At 51.9% G+C, this 15463-nt stretch overlaps 5 protein-coding genes across 5 annotated transcripts; 1 reads left to right on the top strand and 4 right to left on the bottom strand.

The window, feature by feature from the left end:
- Positions 1-1949: 1949 nt before the first annotated feature.
- Positions 1950-7001, bottom strand: Z519_08938 (uncharacterized protein; the record flags this gene model as incomplete). The annotated part of the gene is made up of 1 exon (XM_016766665.1): positions 1950-7001. The coding sequence occupies one exon, from the start codon at positions 6999-7001 to the stop codon at positions 1950-1952; it is 5052 nt and encodes a 1683-aa protein (XP_016616963.1).
- A 500-nt stretch (positions 7002-7501) lies between these two features.
- Positions 7502-8186, top strand: Z519_08939 (uncharacterized protein; the record flags this gene model as incomplete). Its single annotated transcript, XM_016766666.1, has 3 exons — positions 7502-7666; positions 7722-8033; positions 8088-8186. The coding sequence occupies 3 exons, from the start codon at positions 7502-7504 to the stop codon at positions 8184-8186; spliced, it is 576 nt and encodes a 191-aa protein (XP_016616964.1).
- Positions 8187-8854: 668 nt separating this feature from the next.
- Positions 8855-9703, bottom strand: Z519_08940 (uncharacterized protein; the record flags this gene model as incomplete). The annotated part of the gene is made up of 1 exon (XM_016766667.1): positions 8855-9703. The coding sequence occupies one exon, from the start codon at positions 9701-9703 to the stop codon at positions 8855-8857; it is 849 nt and encodes a 282-aa protein (XP_016616965.1).
- A 967-nt stretch (positions 9704-10670) lies between these two features.
- Positions 10671-12292, bottom strand: Z519_08941 (uncharacterized protein; the record flags this gene model as incomplete). Its single annotated transcript, XM_016766668.1, has 2 exons — positions 10671-11380; positions 11428-12292. 2 exons carry the CDS (start codon positions 12290-12292, stop codon positions 10671-10673), a joined length of 1575 nt encoding a protein of 524 aa, XP_016616966.1.
- A 559-nt stretch (positions 12293-12851) lies between these two features.
- On the bottom strand, positions 12852-15281 carry Z519_08942 (uncharacterized protein; the record flags this gene model as incomplete). The annotated part of the gene is made up of 1 exon (XM_016766669.1): positions 12852-15281. The coding sequence occupies one exon, from the start codon at positions 15279-15281 to the stop codon at positions 12852-12854; it is 2430 nt and encodes an 809-aa protein (XP_016616967.1).
- Between the last annotated feature and the right edge of the window lie 182 nt (positions 15282-15463).

The raw sequence follows: 15463 nt of genomic DNA on the forward strand, positions 1-15463 counted from the left end.
CAAATCGCTGGACCAGGAAAATGCCGCAAAATGTGGCCACATTCATCAACACAAACCCCCTTGGTCCACCTTCTTTTGTATTGACCCTCGTTGGGCTAGGGAACTTTTGCCGACGATGAACAGGACAAGGAGTTCCCCAGTGGAACCGTAACTGATGTCTGAGAAGAAAGCCGTCGACTTATCACGAATGTAAGGTGTTGAGGACGCTCAACGTATCCCGCATCTCTTTAGTTTCCCAGCCTCGCCTCGCGCCTTGTCCCGACCTTTCCCTCAAACAGCGCATTCCAGCCGAACCCGTTCTATTACCTCCATGCGAAATGTGACCCCGGCATGTAGAGGCAGATGATGTGGCCTCTAAACACGGCACAAGATGATGGAATCCCTGCACTTTACGGGGTATTCGGACTGACCGAACCAATGAGCACCCATACTTCGTAAAGAAGTATGGGTGAAGATACCCAAGCTTACGACCATATCTTTCCACACAAGACCACCCAGAAAGGCTCTAACTGATAAAGACGATGGAAAGTTCAAGAATACGAATTGAAGGGGCAAACGGTAGAGAAGAAAGCGCCTCTATCAAATCTCTGCAGTCACCTAGCAGTCTCAACTTATTCCTCCCGTCCCAACCCACTTCACGATGAAATCCATTTGCTATGGAAATACGAAGTGCAGATACTTGCATGCACTTACGATTCCAGAGTCCTGCAATCCGTCATTGGGTGTCTCTCGTACTGCAAGAACCCCGGTCAGAGGAACTTCCAGAGAGGTTCCACCACCATGACATCCATCCCGGATGTTTTAACCACGACCGCCTTGTCGCTTTACCGTCTCAAGTACCTCGAGGACTTCCAATGAAAATTATACCTACCCACATCACCAATGAGCTTCCTACAGAGGTAATTCTCATCATACAAGTACCCCACGCACAAACATCCCAAGCCGCCTATCATATTTAGAATGTTCACCCTTCCCAATAGATTGTAGACCTGATCGCGGCTTTCTGAGATATAATGTTCCGCATGAACCATTCGATGCCCAAAGCTCCAGCGGAAAAGATTGGTAGGTCCTATATCACACCATCCTGGAAAGTTACTTTCAATTATCTGCTCAAAGTTCCGCCATGCCGGAGCAGGACGGGGAAGGATAGCATAGCATCCCTTTCCTAGCTCTCCGCTCTCAATGTCTTCTGCAGCCTCGCCACATTTTTACCCAAATTCCAACCTGCCCTTGCGTAGCCACGACCGTCAGACGGCGCTGGCTGTTTCGGAATGGAGTTCACACAAGCTCACGCGCATGAGATGCTTTATCCACCGGTCACTGGCTAACATAGCGAGGTAGACAGGGACGCCGTGAAAGTCGAAACATTTATGATATGCGTATAATATACACACACACATAGACACCTAGTCAAGAATTAAATGACCTCCTAGAGCTAAACTACCTCTAGCCCCTACTAGCTTCACAATTCTATCCCCGGCTAAGCAGGGTGAGCTATACATGGAAGATTCAAGTGGCCTAGGTGTCTTACAGGATCTATCTCGTTCATTCTCGGCGACTAAAAAATCTCATTCATCATGTGGAAATGGAGCCAGAGCGAAATACTTAGCTAATCGTAACCAAGAGATAGGGGAGAAGGAAAAAGAAAAGGACCCTATTCATCGAAAAAGGACAAAACAGGCAATTGGGAGTGAATCACTTTTTTGTTACATCTGTTCTTCTCAAGCTCCTCGACTTCTCAAACGAGGGCGCGCACCCATGCGTGCAAGCACCAAGCCTGCGCCTCCTTGCCGGGGTCTGTCGCTCCCAAAAAACCGGATTTTTCCGGTTGAAACTGTTCTTACATTTTGGCGGCAATGAATTTATACACTCATTCACAGGACCGTTGTTGAACAATCCCGGTCGTCTTCTCTCAACAGCGCCAAAAGTGATGCTGGGCGCAAAATCAATCATCTCACCCTCCTAACGCGGTGTTCGTCTCGCCCTCTTCTCCCTTTCTTTCCTTTCTTTGAGTCTTTACCCGGTCCAAGCGGGATATCTTTCATAAGATACCTTTGTAATTGAATGAGGTACTCGTCGATATGATGGATCCTCTCTTCGTCGTCCAGTGGCTGGCTAACGGCTGTGTTGGTTGCTCCAAATGGCTCGCCAGGCACGACGCCTGATGCAGGTGTACTTCTTGCGTCGCCTGTCTGGGTTCTCGGCGTGGCACTAGCTCTCCCATCCTCAAAATCACCCTCGTCAGCATGCTGCAATTCTCTCGCGGCGACCTTGGCCGCTACGCGATCCTCTTGATCTTCGGCTTGCTCCAGCTCCTTAATACTACTGTTTTCGTTACCCAAGACACGGTCCATCGCCTTCCCAGCCTCATCCTCCTCGGCATTCTCATCAAGCATGTCCCGATATGTCATCCTATTCATGTAGTCCGTGGTGAAGTCGCCCTCCTGGATGACCACGTCATCGAGCATTTGCTTTTGGTTTGCTTTTCGAAGGATGTTCGACTCAATGGTATGCTCGGAGACGAAGCGGTAAATGTGGACGTCTCGTGTTTGACCAATGCGGTGCGCCCGGTCAGTGCATTGCTTGTCCATGGCAGGATTCCAATCAAGGTCGTAGAAGATAACGGTGTCTGCTCCGGTTAGGTTGATGCCGAGTCCACCGGAACGGGAAGAAAGGATGAAGCACAAGATGCGCGTGTCGTTGTTGAACCTCTCGGTGAGTATTTGTCGTTGCTCAATTTTCGTGGCGCCGTCGAGTCGCAAGTATCGATGGCCGTGAATGTTGAGGAACTGCTCAAGGATATCGAGAACTTTGGTCATTTGCGTGAAGATCAGGGCGCGGTGGCCGCCGGCTTGGAGTTGGCGGAGTAATTTGTCCAGTCTTTGCAGTTTGCCGCAGTCGTATTGAAGGAGGCGTTTGTCAGGAAATGCAATGGAGAGCTTCATGCGTGCGAGGTGGAATGGATCGTCCTCGTCATCCCTCTTCAAGGTTGATTCTGCTGCTTCTCGTATCGCTTGGGCTCCGGCTTCCGTTACAGTTCTGGCGTAGAGATCCGTGGCCACAACAGCGGGAGTGATACATGCGTATTTGTCAACGAAGGGTTGCATCTGGCCAGACCTTGACTGAACAGAATGTATAAGACTCAAGGACTGCATTGGCTGGTCTTCATCCCAGAATCTGCTCAACACCCTCCGCGGCGACAGTTTGGACAGTCTCTCATAAGTCGTATTTATGGTCAACTGGTCAATCAGTCCACGTCCGTAAATTGGATGCTGATGGTGCTTGTAGGCTTCGTAATACATCGTACGGTCCAACTCCTGAAGCCGCGCTCTCCGACCAACATTCTCAAGAGATCCGAGTACACCGCGCCGGGTCTCGCCGCGCCAGGCGATGGCATTATCATTATGGATACTATTGCGGGAGGACGACAAGACCCTTCGGGACTGAGCCTCCCTCAAGTCTCTGAGTTGGTTGTATGCATGTCGTTTAGTAGTTTCGATTACCTCAATCATTGACAGCCGCTCTTCCGAAATAGGTACCAGCCGTAAGAAGTCGAGGTCTAGATCGTTTGAGGCGTCCGACATTAGTCTCCGACGCACTAAAAAATCCTTAATCTCGAAGTCAGCTGCTGCAGATTTGTGCATGGCGAAAGATGTATTGATCGGTCGTGTTTCAAAAAGGTCAGGGTGATTGCAAACTTTGCGCAGCTGCATCAAGGCATTGATGATCGATAAGTAGTTGCCGGAAGCCAGCGTTTCCTTCGTCTGCGCTCTCGACATGAAGCCGTCGTATAATTGTCGCTGACGTTTGGACAGCCGACACATCTCAACGTGTTCATATTTGGCTGGCATCTGTTTCTCCACGTCCGCTTTTAGGCGACGGAGGAGGAAAGGTCGGATGACTTTGTGGAGTTTCGCAACCTGTTCTCGATCTTCCTCGTCTAGAGCCTGACGACCGTGTTCCAAGATCGACTCCACGGGCCTCTTGAACCATTCCGACCATTCTTTCAACCCCGCGAACGCGTCGTCCTCGCCCTCATTTTCTTGACCATAGTGGAGAAAGAACAGAAGGGACCAAAGTTCGGTCAAGTTGTTCTGAAGGGGAGTTCCTGTCAAGAGGAGCCGGGCTCTGGTGTTAAACGTCATCATGGTCTGCCATCGTTCTGACCGAAAATTTTTGATGTTGTGAGCCTCATCCAGAATCATATAATGCCACTTTCTTCTCTTGAAAGAGTTTGCATCTTGCAAGACCAATTGGTACGACGTGATACAGACGTTGAAGCTGTCATCCGCCATCCAGCCTCTCCTCTTTTGCTTCCGTTCTTCAAGGTTGCCATAGTATGTCAGAACCTTGAATCCAGGTAAGAACTTTTTGAACTCCATTTCCCAGTTCAGCATGACGCTTGTCGGTACCACGATGAGATGCGGACCCCAGACTTCGTAAACCTCAGCAAGGTGGGCTAGAAGCGCAATGCTCTGAATAGTCTTGCCGAGGCCCATCTCATCAGCGAGTATTCCACTCCTTCCATGGGCATATAAATCTGCAAGCCAGTCCAAACCTTCATGCTGATATTCACGAAGAGTGCCTCGCAACAATGAGGGAACAGGCGTCTTGATGACGGATTTTGCTTCCGAAGGTGTGACAGGCGGCACAGAGCCTGCACGAACATCGATGGAAGAGAGAGACCCAGGCTCGGAGAATTTCGTTGTGGTTGTATGAGGAGAGGGATGGGTGCTAGGCTCCTGACTTCCAGGATCTTCAGAAGGAAGTCGGGCTATCTGAGAGTCGAAGAGTGGTGTTGCATCTCGCAATCCAGCGTTTTCGGTTTCCTGAGCCGTTGGAATCTCCAACTGTGCATTATGTTCGCCAGTGGCTTCAGCTTTCAGTTCCTCCTGAGCATTTTGTACGGGCGTCGGGTCCTCTTCAGAGGGTTCTCCTTTTGGCATCGGCACATCTTCCAGGACTTGTACAAGGGGATTGTTGCGGCTTTCGGGCTCTTCTTTCTTCGATGCATCCATTTCATCGGCTCCCAGCGTCATGTCCACGATCTGTTTCTTCGAGAACAACATCGAGAGGAGGCCGCCACCTGTCTCATCCTCCTCGCTTTCTCCCTCCTCGTTCTCATCCTCATCACCGCTTCCCTCTGTGTCAAACTCGGAATCCATTTCAGTCTCCGGATCTGAATCTTCATCAGGCTGATCCAGACTTTCTTCATCTTCCGCTTTGCCGTCAGAGAGAGGCCCTTCATCGGTGATCGGTAAGTCTGGTAGGTTGCCATACTTCTTTTTCAATTCTTCAATTGACATCTGGGCATCGTGGTCCCCGTCGTCTGGTTCTGACTCTGTTTCTGTTTCGCTCTCTGACATCTGCTCGCTATTTTCCGACTCTGATTCGGTGGTCTCGTTGGACGAAAGATCTGTTCCACTGTCCATCATGGAGTCATCCTGCTCAGCAAGTCGAGTGAGCATTTGATCCGTTCGATCCAGGACTCGCGCAAGGTGTCCCTTCATCTTTGCCTGCTGCTGTTCTTCGTATTCCTTCTGTCGGATGGCGTTAACTTCTTGTCTGACCGCAGCCCAGAGTTTGTCGATATCTTTGACCACTGTTCGATAGATTGCCACACAGGTCTCTCGTTTCTCTTGCTCAATTTCTTCCGCAGTCTTGATCTTATTGCGCTTCTGCTTCTTTTCAACATATCGTTTTGCCTCGTGCGCTAGTATTTCAGCCTTCCTCTTATGCTCTCTATGCTCTGCTCTTAGGAGATTCCTGAAGTGGCATACATGGGCTAAGAGGTGATCACGATGCGCGTATTGTCTCCTTGGCTCATCTTGCTTATCGGGCAACGCATCGACGAATTTATTATGGAGCGACCCTCGCTTTTGGGCATCTCTCACTCTTCGCCTGGCCACGGCCTCCTTCTCAACTTGATCACGTGTCAGAGTTTCTTCCCCTGTCCTGGGTTCGGCCTCGTCCTTCTCCAAGAACTCTTCAAAGGATGCGTACCTCTTCGGTAAAGGTACGTTGGCTGGACTAGCAACGGAGGGTGGGGGTAGTCGCACCCGAAAGGTAACTTTGCGCAGAGTCACTGGAGGAGTCGGCCCTCTGGAGGAGAGTCCGCTAGAGGTATCGAAATTGTCATCATCACTCTCTTGCCCAATCTTGACTATGCCGTTTGTCTGCGGTTGGTCTCCATTTGCAACGCTGAGCCGTGGTGGGGGGGTCTGGGGGTGGTGAGCCGCACTGGTACGATGACGAGGAGATTTTGGCTGAGTCGAATGAGGGTGGTTTGAGATGACAACCGTGTCTCCGTGAGCATTGGTACGATGACGAGCAGATTTTGGTTGAGTCAAATGAGGATGTTTTGAGATGATAAGCGTGTCTCTGAGATGCCTCTGCGAGGGTTCAGCCTTGAGGTGGTGTTGCGACTGGGATGCATCGCGACTCTTCGAGGGAGGAACAGGACCCCGCTTAACAGTCACCGGCGGAGATACGTGCGCTTCAATCTTAGACTTGCGAGCGGACACGTTGTAAACAGGCTTTGCATGTTTTTGACGCTCCTCCTTGGCCTTGTCAAAAGCGGAGCGTGTCTGCCTCTTGTTTGATTGCGGCTGCAGGTCGAGGGGCACTATGTTTGTTCTCCCGGACTTTCGACGACCGTCCTGGATGAAGGATGTCGGACCTTCTGCGACGACTCGCTTCCAGGGAGGAGAGATGGGACGAGGAGATGGTTTATGGTCACTGCCTGCGACTTTCCGCCGCTTCGCGGGGGGCTCATCGTGGCCGTCATGAGGTTCGGTGGAGGATCCGACGGGGCTTTCTTGATGGCGGATAGGCGACGTGGATCTCTTATCGAGCAAGGCTAAAAGATATTCAGTCAACTGATGTGAGGTCGAGTTTAGTGAAGGAGCTGACCTTGATGTTGGGTGTTGGAGTCTGATTGAAAGCCGCCGGTCGGAGAAGGAATCGGCATCTGGCGCGGTCACTGCAGCTGCGCCTGGCATGGCAGAATCGAGATTCGTAGGAAAACGACAAAATGACAACGGGTATGCTCCACGGGCAGGGCGCTAGATTGGTTGAATCGTAGGTCAAATTGTAGCACCGACCGAGAAGAGTGGCCTCGCGTAGTCTCCCGTGTCCTGGGACAAAGTTGGGCTGCTGGTGAGCGATTGAAGTTGGAGGCAAACCGTGAAAATATCGAGTTGGGAAGAAAGTGAGCGCAGGGGGGAGAGAACAGGCGAGTTTAGGGCGCAGGCTACACAGGCTGGTGACCGCCCGCCGAGCACCTCGCCGCCCATGTTGTTCTGTGTAAAAGTAGTGCCCAGACACTGGCAGCTCCTGCTTAGACCAATCACTGCCCGCCATTCTTCATCCATCTTCAAGCATCCCTCATCTCTCACTCCACACACACACACGTCAACTCTTCACGGCCAGCTCTCTGGATGACCTGACTTCTCACTGCACCTCTCCCTGTCCGGCTCACTGGAGCCTCCTAGACACGAAGATGCTCTCCCGACGAGCCTTGACCTTGGCCGCAACCTCGGCGCGATCTCTTGCCCGAAGCCGTCCTCAATCTCAAATCCAACCTCGATTCCGCATCCCTCGAGCCCAGTTCTCGGTCGCAAGATGTCTGAAGGCTGCTGGAGAAGAGGTAGACGATCCTGAAATGGTACATTGATCTGCAGTTACAGCTTCAAGAAGGATGCTAATCTCGGCGTTGGAAGAACAACAACTACATCAACCCACCTCGAATCAAGCGACAACACCGTGACCCCTACGCCAACTGGGACGACAAGCAAGAACGGCGCAACTTCGGCGAGCCCGTCCATGAAGACAATGACGTTCTCGGCATCTTCGCTCTGGAGGATTATACATTCATGTCCACCGCTCGGGGGCTCTTGCTGTGGGCCGGCTTCATCGCCTGCGTGCTGGGGGTATATTATGGCGTCTCATATACATATCCTGGCAAACCGAGTGCCCCAAGAGAACTTGAAGGAGGACTATTTGAGGAGCTTGGAGGTCCAGGTGCTGTTAGGGTGAGCATATATACTGCTATTGCGACCTCGTCACGGAGCTAATCAAGGTGATAGGCACATATGGACGGGGACCCGGTTGACGAGGAACAAACCAGCGGCGGTCTTGAAGCAAACCAACAGATATCTAGAGACGTTAAGCTGAACCAAAATTGATCGCCGTGGGAGCACTGAACAATAAAAGCGCAATTGACTGTCTCGCTCGCGATGGATCCATTGGCGGAGATTGATGAATGATACTCTCGCACTCAAATATTGTTAGTTCAGACCGCGTGCTCATCTGTGGAAAGGGGTGTACATAGCTCATACATGCGGTTATAAAGTGAATTTCATTCTTGTCCCAGTGAGTGTCAAGGTCCAGAGAGACGACGTCTATCAGGTTCGCACCTTGCGTGTAACTGTCCAAAAGTCTTACATTCTCGAAGACGGCTCCATCGTGAGAAATGAATCTAGGCGCTTCATGCAGCAGCTCCCTCCAAAAGAAACATCAAAGGGGATATACATAGAGAATCCAAGTAACGAGGGGTCCAACCGCACTATCCCTGGTCCAAACCACCTATAGATGTATCTCTCTCTGGAGGTATATGTGATTGGAGTATTGCTTTTTCGCGCCAACGGCCACAGCCTCGATTGAGGAGAATGGAGAAACGAGTCTGGCAAAAACCCTCCCCCCTCTCTGTGACACTGGGAACCAGAGGAGAAATCCCAATCCCCAAGGGTCCCGCTGCCTGCTCTGCTCGATGGACTTCTTGCGTGTCCGTTCCAGTCTGACAGCGTGTCGACCAGTCTCGCTCTTTTTTGTATGTGTCCGTCCCACCGTCCGTCTAGGCAACCATCCACATGCCCCAGCCCACAATCACGAGCATGGCCCAATACCCGCTCAACTCCACGACCATGCGGACACTGGCACTGACCTGGGACGGGTCGCTCGGATCAGTGCCGCCGTCGGCGGTGGTGCCGTTCGCCAGGCTGCCGTTGATATATGTGCTGGTTGAGCCGTTGCTGAAGGTGACGGTCCTCACCGTACTGGTGTTGACGGGCGCGACGGGTGTCGAGCTCCCGTTGGTGACCACCTGGGTCAAGAAGGTCGAGTTGTCATTGGGATCGCAACCGCAGACCTGGTACTGTTGGCACAGGCACGTCACGTTCGAGGTGCGATTTCTCCCGTCAGGGTCAGTCCAGTGGTATGGAAAGCCATAAGGGTACGCCCACACGCTGCCGTAGAGCCACAGGCCTGGGAAGAAGGCCAGCGCGCCCGCGCCGATAAAGAACGGCGCAACGCCCAGCGTCGGCGAGCGCTTGCCGGCGGTGAATGGAACCACCGCGCCGCCCGTGTATCTGCCCCCGTATGCCTTGGGTGTCCCCGAGCCGTCGCGCGTGCGGCCGCCGACATTGGACGAGGGGGAGAAGGAGTACGGCACTCCGTTTGGCCTTGTGGAAGAGCCTCCTGAAGAACTTCCAGAACCTGTGCGCCCACCGCTGGAACTCCCAGAGGAGCCGCCGCTTCCTCCACTGCCTTTGCCACCACCGCCACCTTTGCGCTTCTCGAGGTAATTGAAGGAGTGAAGGGGAGAGGCGTCGCGCAGCGAGAGGTCGGTGGAGAGAGACAGGGGCGGCACGGAAGCGACGAAGGAGGCGATGCAGAAGAGGAGCGTTATCTGGAGGAACTTCATGGTCGCTTGCGCTGGCCGGACCAATTTCTTCTCGTGACAAAGATGTCAAGCTTGGGTAGGTAGGTATATTAGGTCAGGGTCAACCCTTCGGTACCGTGCCGTCGAGTACAGGGATATGTAAGTTTGATTATATAGTAGCAAACGCGCCGGGCGGAGTTCAAACAAAGGACTCGAGTGAAGAATGATGCGCTCTTTAGATCCCAAGTTATAAGTTTGACAACAAAGCAGCAGACGCGGAGGCAACTTGCACAGCCCTTCCCAAGTTGCACTCGTACAAGAAACCGGGAATGGTGTGGTGAATCATCAGATTTCCCCTTCCCAAGAACCGACTGGGTGAAAGGCGCATCTAGTTGTAGATCCGAAAACGCATTGGTTCGGAGTATCGCCTCGCCACAATGCCAAGGGGACTATCTTCAAGCTACCTCATAGCATGAGGAAGCAGAAGCAGATACGAGGTACGTCAAAACGTGTTAAGGAGGCAGTGCCCCGAAACCCCCTAAACTACAAGTGATCCGGCAGGGGGCTCCCTTCCACACATAACCGTTGGGCGTATTGGCGTATTATTCCATGCACTTGAATGAGCCAGAGTAAACCTGGTCAGCCTGGCATCACGCTTCTGCTGCTAAGCCTATGAAGCCAGCGGAACAAGACGAAGGTCGAAAGCTTAATGGCGATTCTAGGAACTGTCTGGGCGGACACGGCTAGTCCAACTTAGCATCAATGCTTATAAACCTTGACATCTTCAGGAGAGCTCGCCGCATAGTCGCCCCAAGTCTCGGTTGGGCGATGAAGAATGCATGATGGCGTCCTGCTGGGCGAATTCTCAATGCTTTGCTTCATTCCACCACCGCTCTCTTTTTGTAATGGTACATTGTTTGAGAACGCCTTGCCCTAGTTCATGTCAGATCCCGACGAGTCGCTTCGTACCTATGGTTATGCACGGTCAGCAAAAGATGGAAACAAATATTCACGTTTGGACTCGTGAGGGCATCCCGAGAATGGCGAACATATTCACATACCTCTTGCCTCTGAAAGCCCACACTCCCCAGTTCCCACAGCTAATGTCCTGAGGATCAAGGTCATTCAAGTCCCATCTCAGAGACCGGAATCTGTTCTCTCCAGGTTCCATCAGCAGATCAACTTCGCCTGCACATTTCTCCATGACCCATTGCCAATCGCGCGTCATGTCCCATTCTGTATATCCCGTACATATCACAGGAATTTTGGTCTCAAGCAGTCGAGGCAAGGTGGCTTCCCACTCGAGTGAAGAGGCTGGGTGACCTAAGCCAGGGTGAAACATCATGAAGCAATCGAAATACGGGTCGTAAGGATAGAACACATTTGCGTCATGCAGGGTGTGGAAATAGTCCACGTAGGTGGTGATTTTCATCTTTGGCGATACACGGTCTTCGACAATGGCACCAAATGGATTTTGAGGTGTCCTCTCGGGCAGAGGATATTCTGCGTCTCGGTTCATCATTGACTCGGGGCCAATGAAAATAAGATGAATCAGTGAGAGAGGGAAAAGGTACGACAACTGCGTCCACACCTCACGGGGCAGAGATGACTCGGCTCGTGCACCTAGGACAAATATCCGGACTGGAGGACTTGACAGCCTTAGACCTTTGATATCTTTGCCTTGGCCTGTTTTAGGCGGATGTAATGTATACCGTAGTGCTATTGGTGTTAGTCGACGGCAGTGCTTGGACGAAAGTGAGACTCACCTGACAAACTCTTCAACCCCTCTGCGGTTAGCCGCCCGCCAGTCCTGATGTTGTATGGACTCAGTTCATGCAAGACACTCCCGATCGTCAGAGGATATGTCAATAATTTCGTAACTTGTCGCATGCTCCTCTCGTCATTCACTGCTTCATATTGGCGCGTGTAGAGATAGGTATCCCAATTGGTCATATTGACCAAAGCTTCATCCATCTGAGGTCCGGGATACTCGAACTCAGGGAACCATCTTCCTGACCTCAGATCATGGTCGTCCTCGTTGATTTGTCTCAGTGTATCGCATATCTCTAAGTGTGCCTCAAAATCATCCGCCCAGTGTTCCTCGGAGCAGTATGTCGCTATGCCGCAATCTGGACACTCAAATGAAACGTGAGCCGGAGGCTCCGTGCTCACACCCTCGATTTTCCTTGCTTCCGGATCGTGGGGGGAAATCGGTACCCGCGTCTGTTGATGCACGGGGTGTGGGCACAGCGCATGCTGTCTCATAAAACGCGCCCTTTGCCGGATCTCGGGGATTGGTGACCTGGAGAAGGGATGGAAGAGATTGCCGGGTCCCAGGACCACTCGGCCATGGGCACGCCACTCGCCATAATCAGTGGGGGGAATATTGTGTCGCTCGAAGTTATCAGGTTCGTCCGCAGGGGCAGTAGCAGTAGACACAGGCCGGGATGACCTTTTAGAGCTTCGGATCTGCTCCGTCCTCGATTGATTTCGCGGTGGGTGCTTCAACGAGGTGCTGGAGGTGAAGCTGCGACGGCCGGGGATCTGTTGGACGAATCTAGTATTCGGCCGCTGTCGAGCTACACCTGAGAGTGTTCTTGCACATCTCAAGCAGGTGAACAGGCCTTCCATTGACTGCGAAAAGAGGGGCAAGCGCGAAGCCAACTGGATCAGATGCATCAACCGCGGCGATTGAATACAGAAGAGCGAGCTGCGGTCGCTGTCACCAGATCCTTGCCAAGAGCTTTGCTAAATTCACCACCAAGCTAACTTCAACCCCCTTTTGGGAATATATGATGCCGCCTTATGCGACGAACGAGCCACTTGGGCCAAGCAGGCAATACACTCAGTGACGCCGCTTTTACGACGCAATCCCTCGTGCAAACCTGCTGGTAAGGCTGACGATCATACAATGCAAAACACATACCACACTCTTGCACACTGTAACATGTTGATCCGGTAAGTAGGGACTGAGTGTCTGTTCACCAATTCTTGGTCCATTATCGTCATCATATGATCCCTGGTTTGGCGCTCTCTCCTTTGGGGATATAAATAACGCTCATTAATATGCTACGGCTGCGACCGTAGAGAATCCAGGCAGTCCGCTCAAAACACTCACAAGCAACTCGCCATCTCGTCGAGTCCATCCCCTCCTCAAATGCTTCCAATGCTAAGAACACCACAGCAAGGCTCATGAAGTCCCAGGCCTCTTCTTCCACACGACCGCAACTTTCACCAATACCCTCCCAGTCTTTAATCTTCCCGCGCCTGGAAGCCCGACTTTCTCAAATGCGCCCATCAACCCGGCGAACATCCAATTTTTGTCCATATTCTCATCCAGCACATTATCCCCCGGATACAGCGCCTGTTTCTCCATCTTCTCGGGCAGTTTTGTTGTCAAACTGCTTTCAGCGCTTGCATCTGGATCCCACGCTTTGTGAATGAACACCGGCGTCACTCTTTTCGCGTCGTCGTTGAAATCTGCGGGATTAGGATCGGAGAGGAATTCGAGGCCTGCAATGCGGCCAGCCCCCGGGCGGTAGTAGACATGGACACGATTGATCGAGGAGGCGCTGAGGTTGCGGTCCTCAATCTGCTTCCAACGCTCTCCTGAGGGTTTAGACCCGACGTACAAGTTGGCGAACATGGTGGCTCGTTCTCCTGCGCTGGATTTCTTGACCACTCTCGACTCCTCGGCTTCGACTGATTTGGTGCTACGGTGGAAGAGGGACTTTTTATTTGTGTACCCGAGTCCGATACCGCTGATGGCGTTGTGGCTGTCCTTCACACGGCGGCTGTGATACCATCCGGCTGCAAAAGGTTGCACGGCAACTCGTTGAGGGAACTCCTCGTCATCGATGTCGAAGTTGCCAATTGCAAAGTGTTCGTAACTTTTGTACTGGGATAAGGGCTCTCCAATTACGTCCCAGCAGTAATTCACCGGGTCGCTGGTTATATGCTCCATGCCTTGCAAGTCAGACACCTCCTTGTCTCGCCATTCACTCCCGCTGTTATCAAACTTGGGGATTGGTAGTATGCTTTGAATCACGCCCGGACAAATATACTTTGGAAGACTGTACACATGCCGACCTTGGTGGTCGTGCTGGGTAATCGATCTCGCCGGGTCAACGACTAGTGCAGCGGCCTGTTCCTGGATGTAGATCATTGAAGAGCGACAGAGAAGCCTCATCATGCTTAGTTTCTGTGGATCTGGGTCCATATTGGTGAGTTTGGGAGTCGGGTCTTTGATAATGACGTCGAGGTTCATGAGGGCCCGAGTCTTTTTGTCCGTCCAGGAGTCTGAAGCTGGGTCATCCATCTCTGACGCTGTGAAGTCGATGGTATTCCGTCTTGTACCCACAACAACGTCGCCACTCTGAAGAGCAGCCTTCTGGCTGTTCATTTTAGCTTTGTCATCGTCCCGATTCCGGTAGTCCTGGGGATCTTTGATCATTGCATTCAGCTTCTCGCACAAGTCTTGAAACGCCATGAAGTCTTCATACAGCGTGCTAGTATAAATGGCACAATGGTCGTAAGTCAGCGGTAGGGGTATCCGAGGACTCGCCAGTCGGTGGTCGTGGAAACTCTTCAGAGCTGTGTACGGTGTCAGGACAGCTCGGATCTTGGCTGGCTTGGCTGCAACCATTGAAGGAAACGCATTAGCTATGAGGATCAGACTGTCCATTCCCCAGGGGAAGTCGTGATTCTTGATCTGGCCACCGCCTCGCCATTGAATCCTGATGGAAGTTGTTGCTTGCGAAAAGAGACGATTTCGTTCTTGCGTGGCGTCCATTTCACCTGAAGCTTGCACTGGTAGACCCATGGGCGTCAACTGCGCTGAAGCATGCACAGCTAATTGTCTGGAATTCTTCCGATCTTGTGACTTGATGCCTACCCAGGCATATATCTCACCCCCCTCGACAAAATCCGATATGAAACAGTCGCCATAAATCCGCGTAAACTCAACACTCCTGGCATGCGCGTCCTTCATCTGGCTTGGCGCCTTCTCATCTCCAAGGGCTTCGTTTAAGCCTGGAACTTCGTTGAACGACCATTCTTCCTTGCGATCGTCAGCCTCGTTGACGACTTTAACATGAACAAGGAAATTGACGTCGTTCGTATTGAGATCGTCTCGAGTTGCAAGACTGCTTCGAGCGTCGGCCCCTGGGCCTAAGCTGGTGGCTTTGATTGCAGCAGAAGCATTAAACCCCATGGCATTGTTCATTTCAACAATACTCTTGACCTGTTTTGAAGAAAAGGTCACAGTTTGGTTGTGCCGAGCATTGGGATCCAGTTTGAGCAGATATGGCAGTTTCGGTTGCTGCGGTGTTTCGGCGCTGGTTCTCTTCAAGCTCTCGGTCAATGTGGTAAGGATGTCATTCATGTCCAGACCCTGCTTTGGCGGTGGCGGTGGCGGTGGCGCTGCTTTTGACACCGAATCGCTCCTTGTATGCTCTGGCATAATCGTGTCGGCTTCACTGATTGAGGCACTTGCACGTGCAGCGTTTTCTGGGAATTTGGTGATTGTGACAGCATTGTCAATTCGAACTTCTTGAATATAGGAATTGTACCCTTGGCCGCGCTTCATGCGCACATTGTAAAGAGGTCCGCTGTCATCCATTCTGATATTGTCGACGCTGTGTCAGTGAAGGATGAAAGAGCCCACGAGACATCGTACGATGTAACGGATTTTTGAGGCAGCTCTCAGATATACGGCCGATGCGTGTCTCCATCGGTTTTCACGTAAAACCGTTGCGCCCGCGAGCGGTCTTCAACGGCTATACCGTAGATGGTGGTCGAATT

This window comes from Cladophialophora bantiana (genome assembly GCF_000835475.1).
Source record: "Cladophialophora bantiana CBS 173.52 unplaced genomic scaffold supercont1.14, whole genome shotgun sequence".
Classification (NCBI taxonomy): Eukaryota; Fungi; Ascomycota; class Eurotiomycetes; order Chaetothyriales; family Herpotrichiellaceae; genus Cladophialophora; species Cladophialophora bantiana.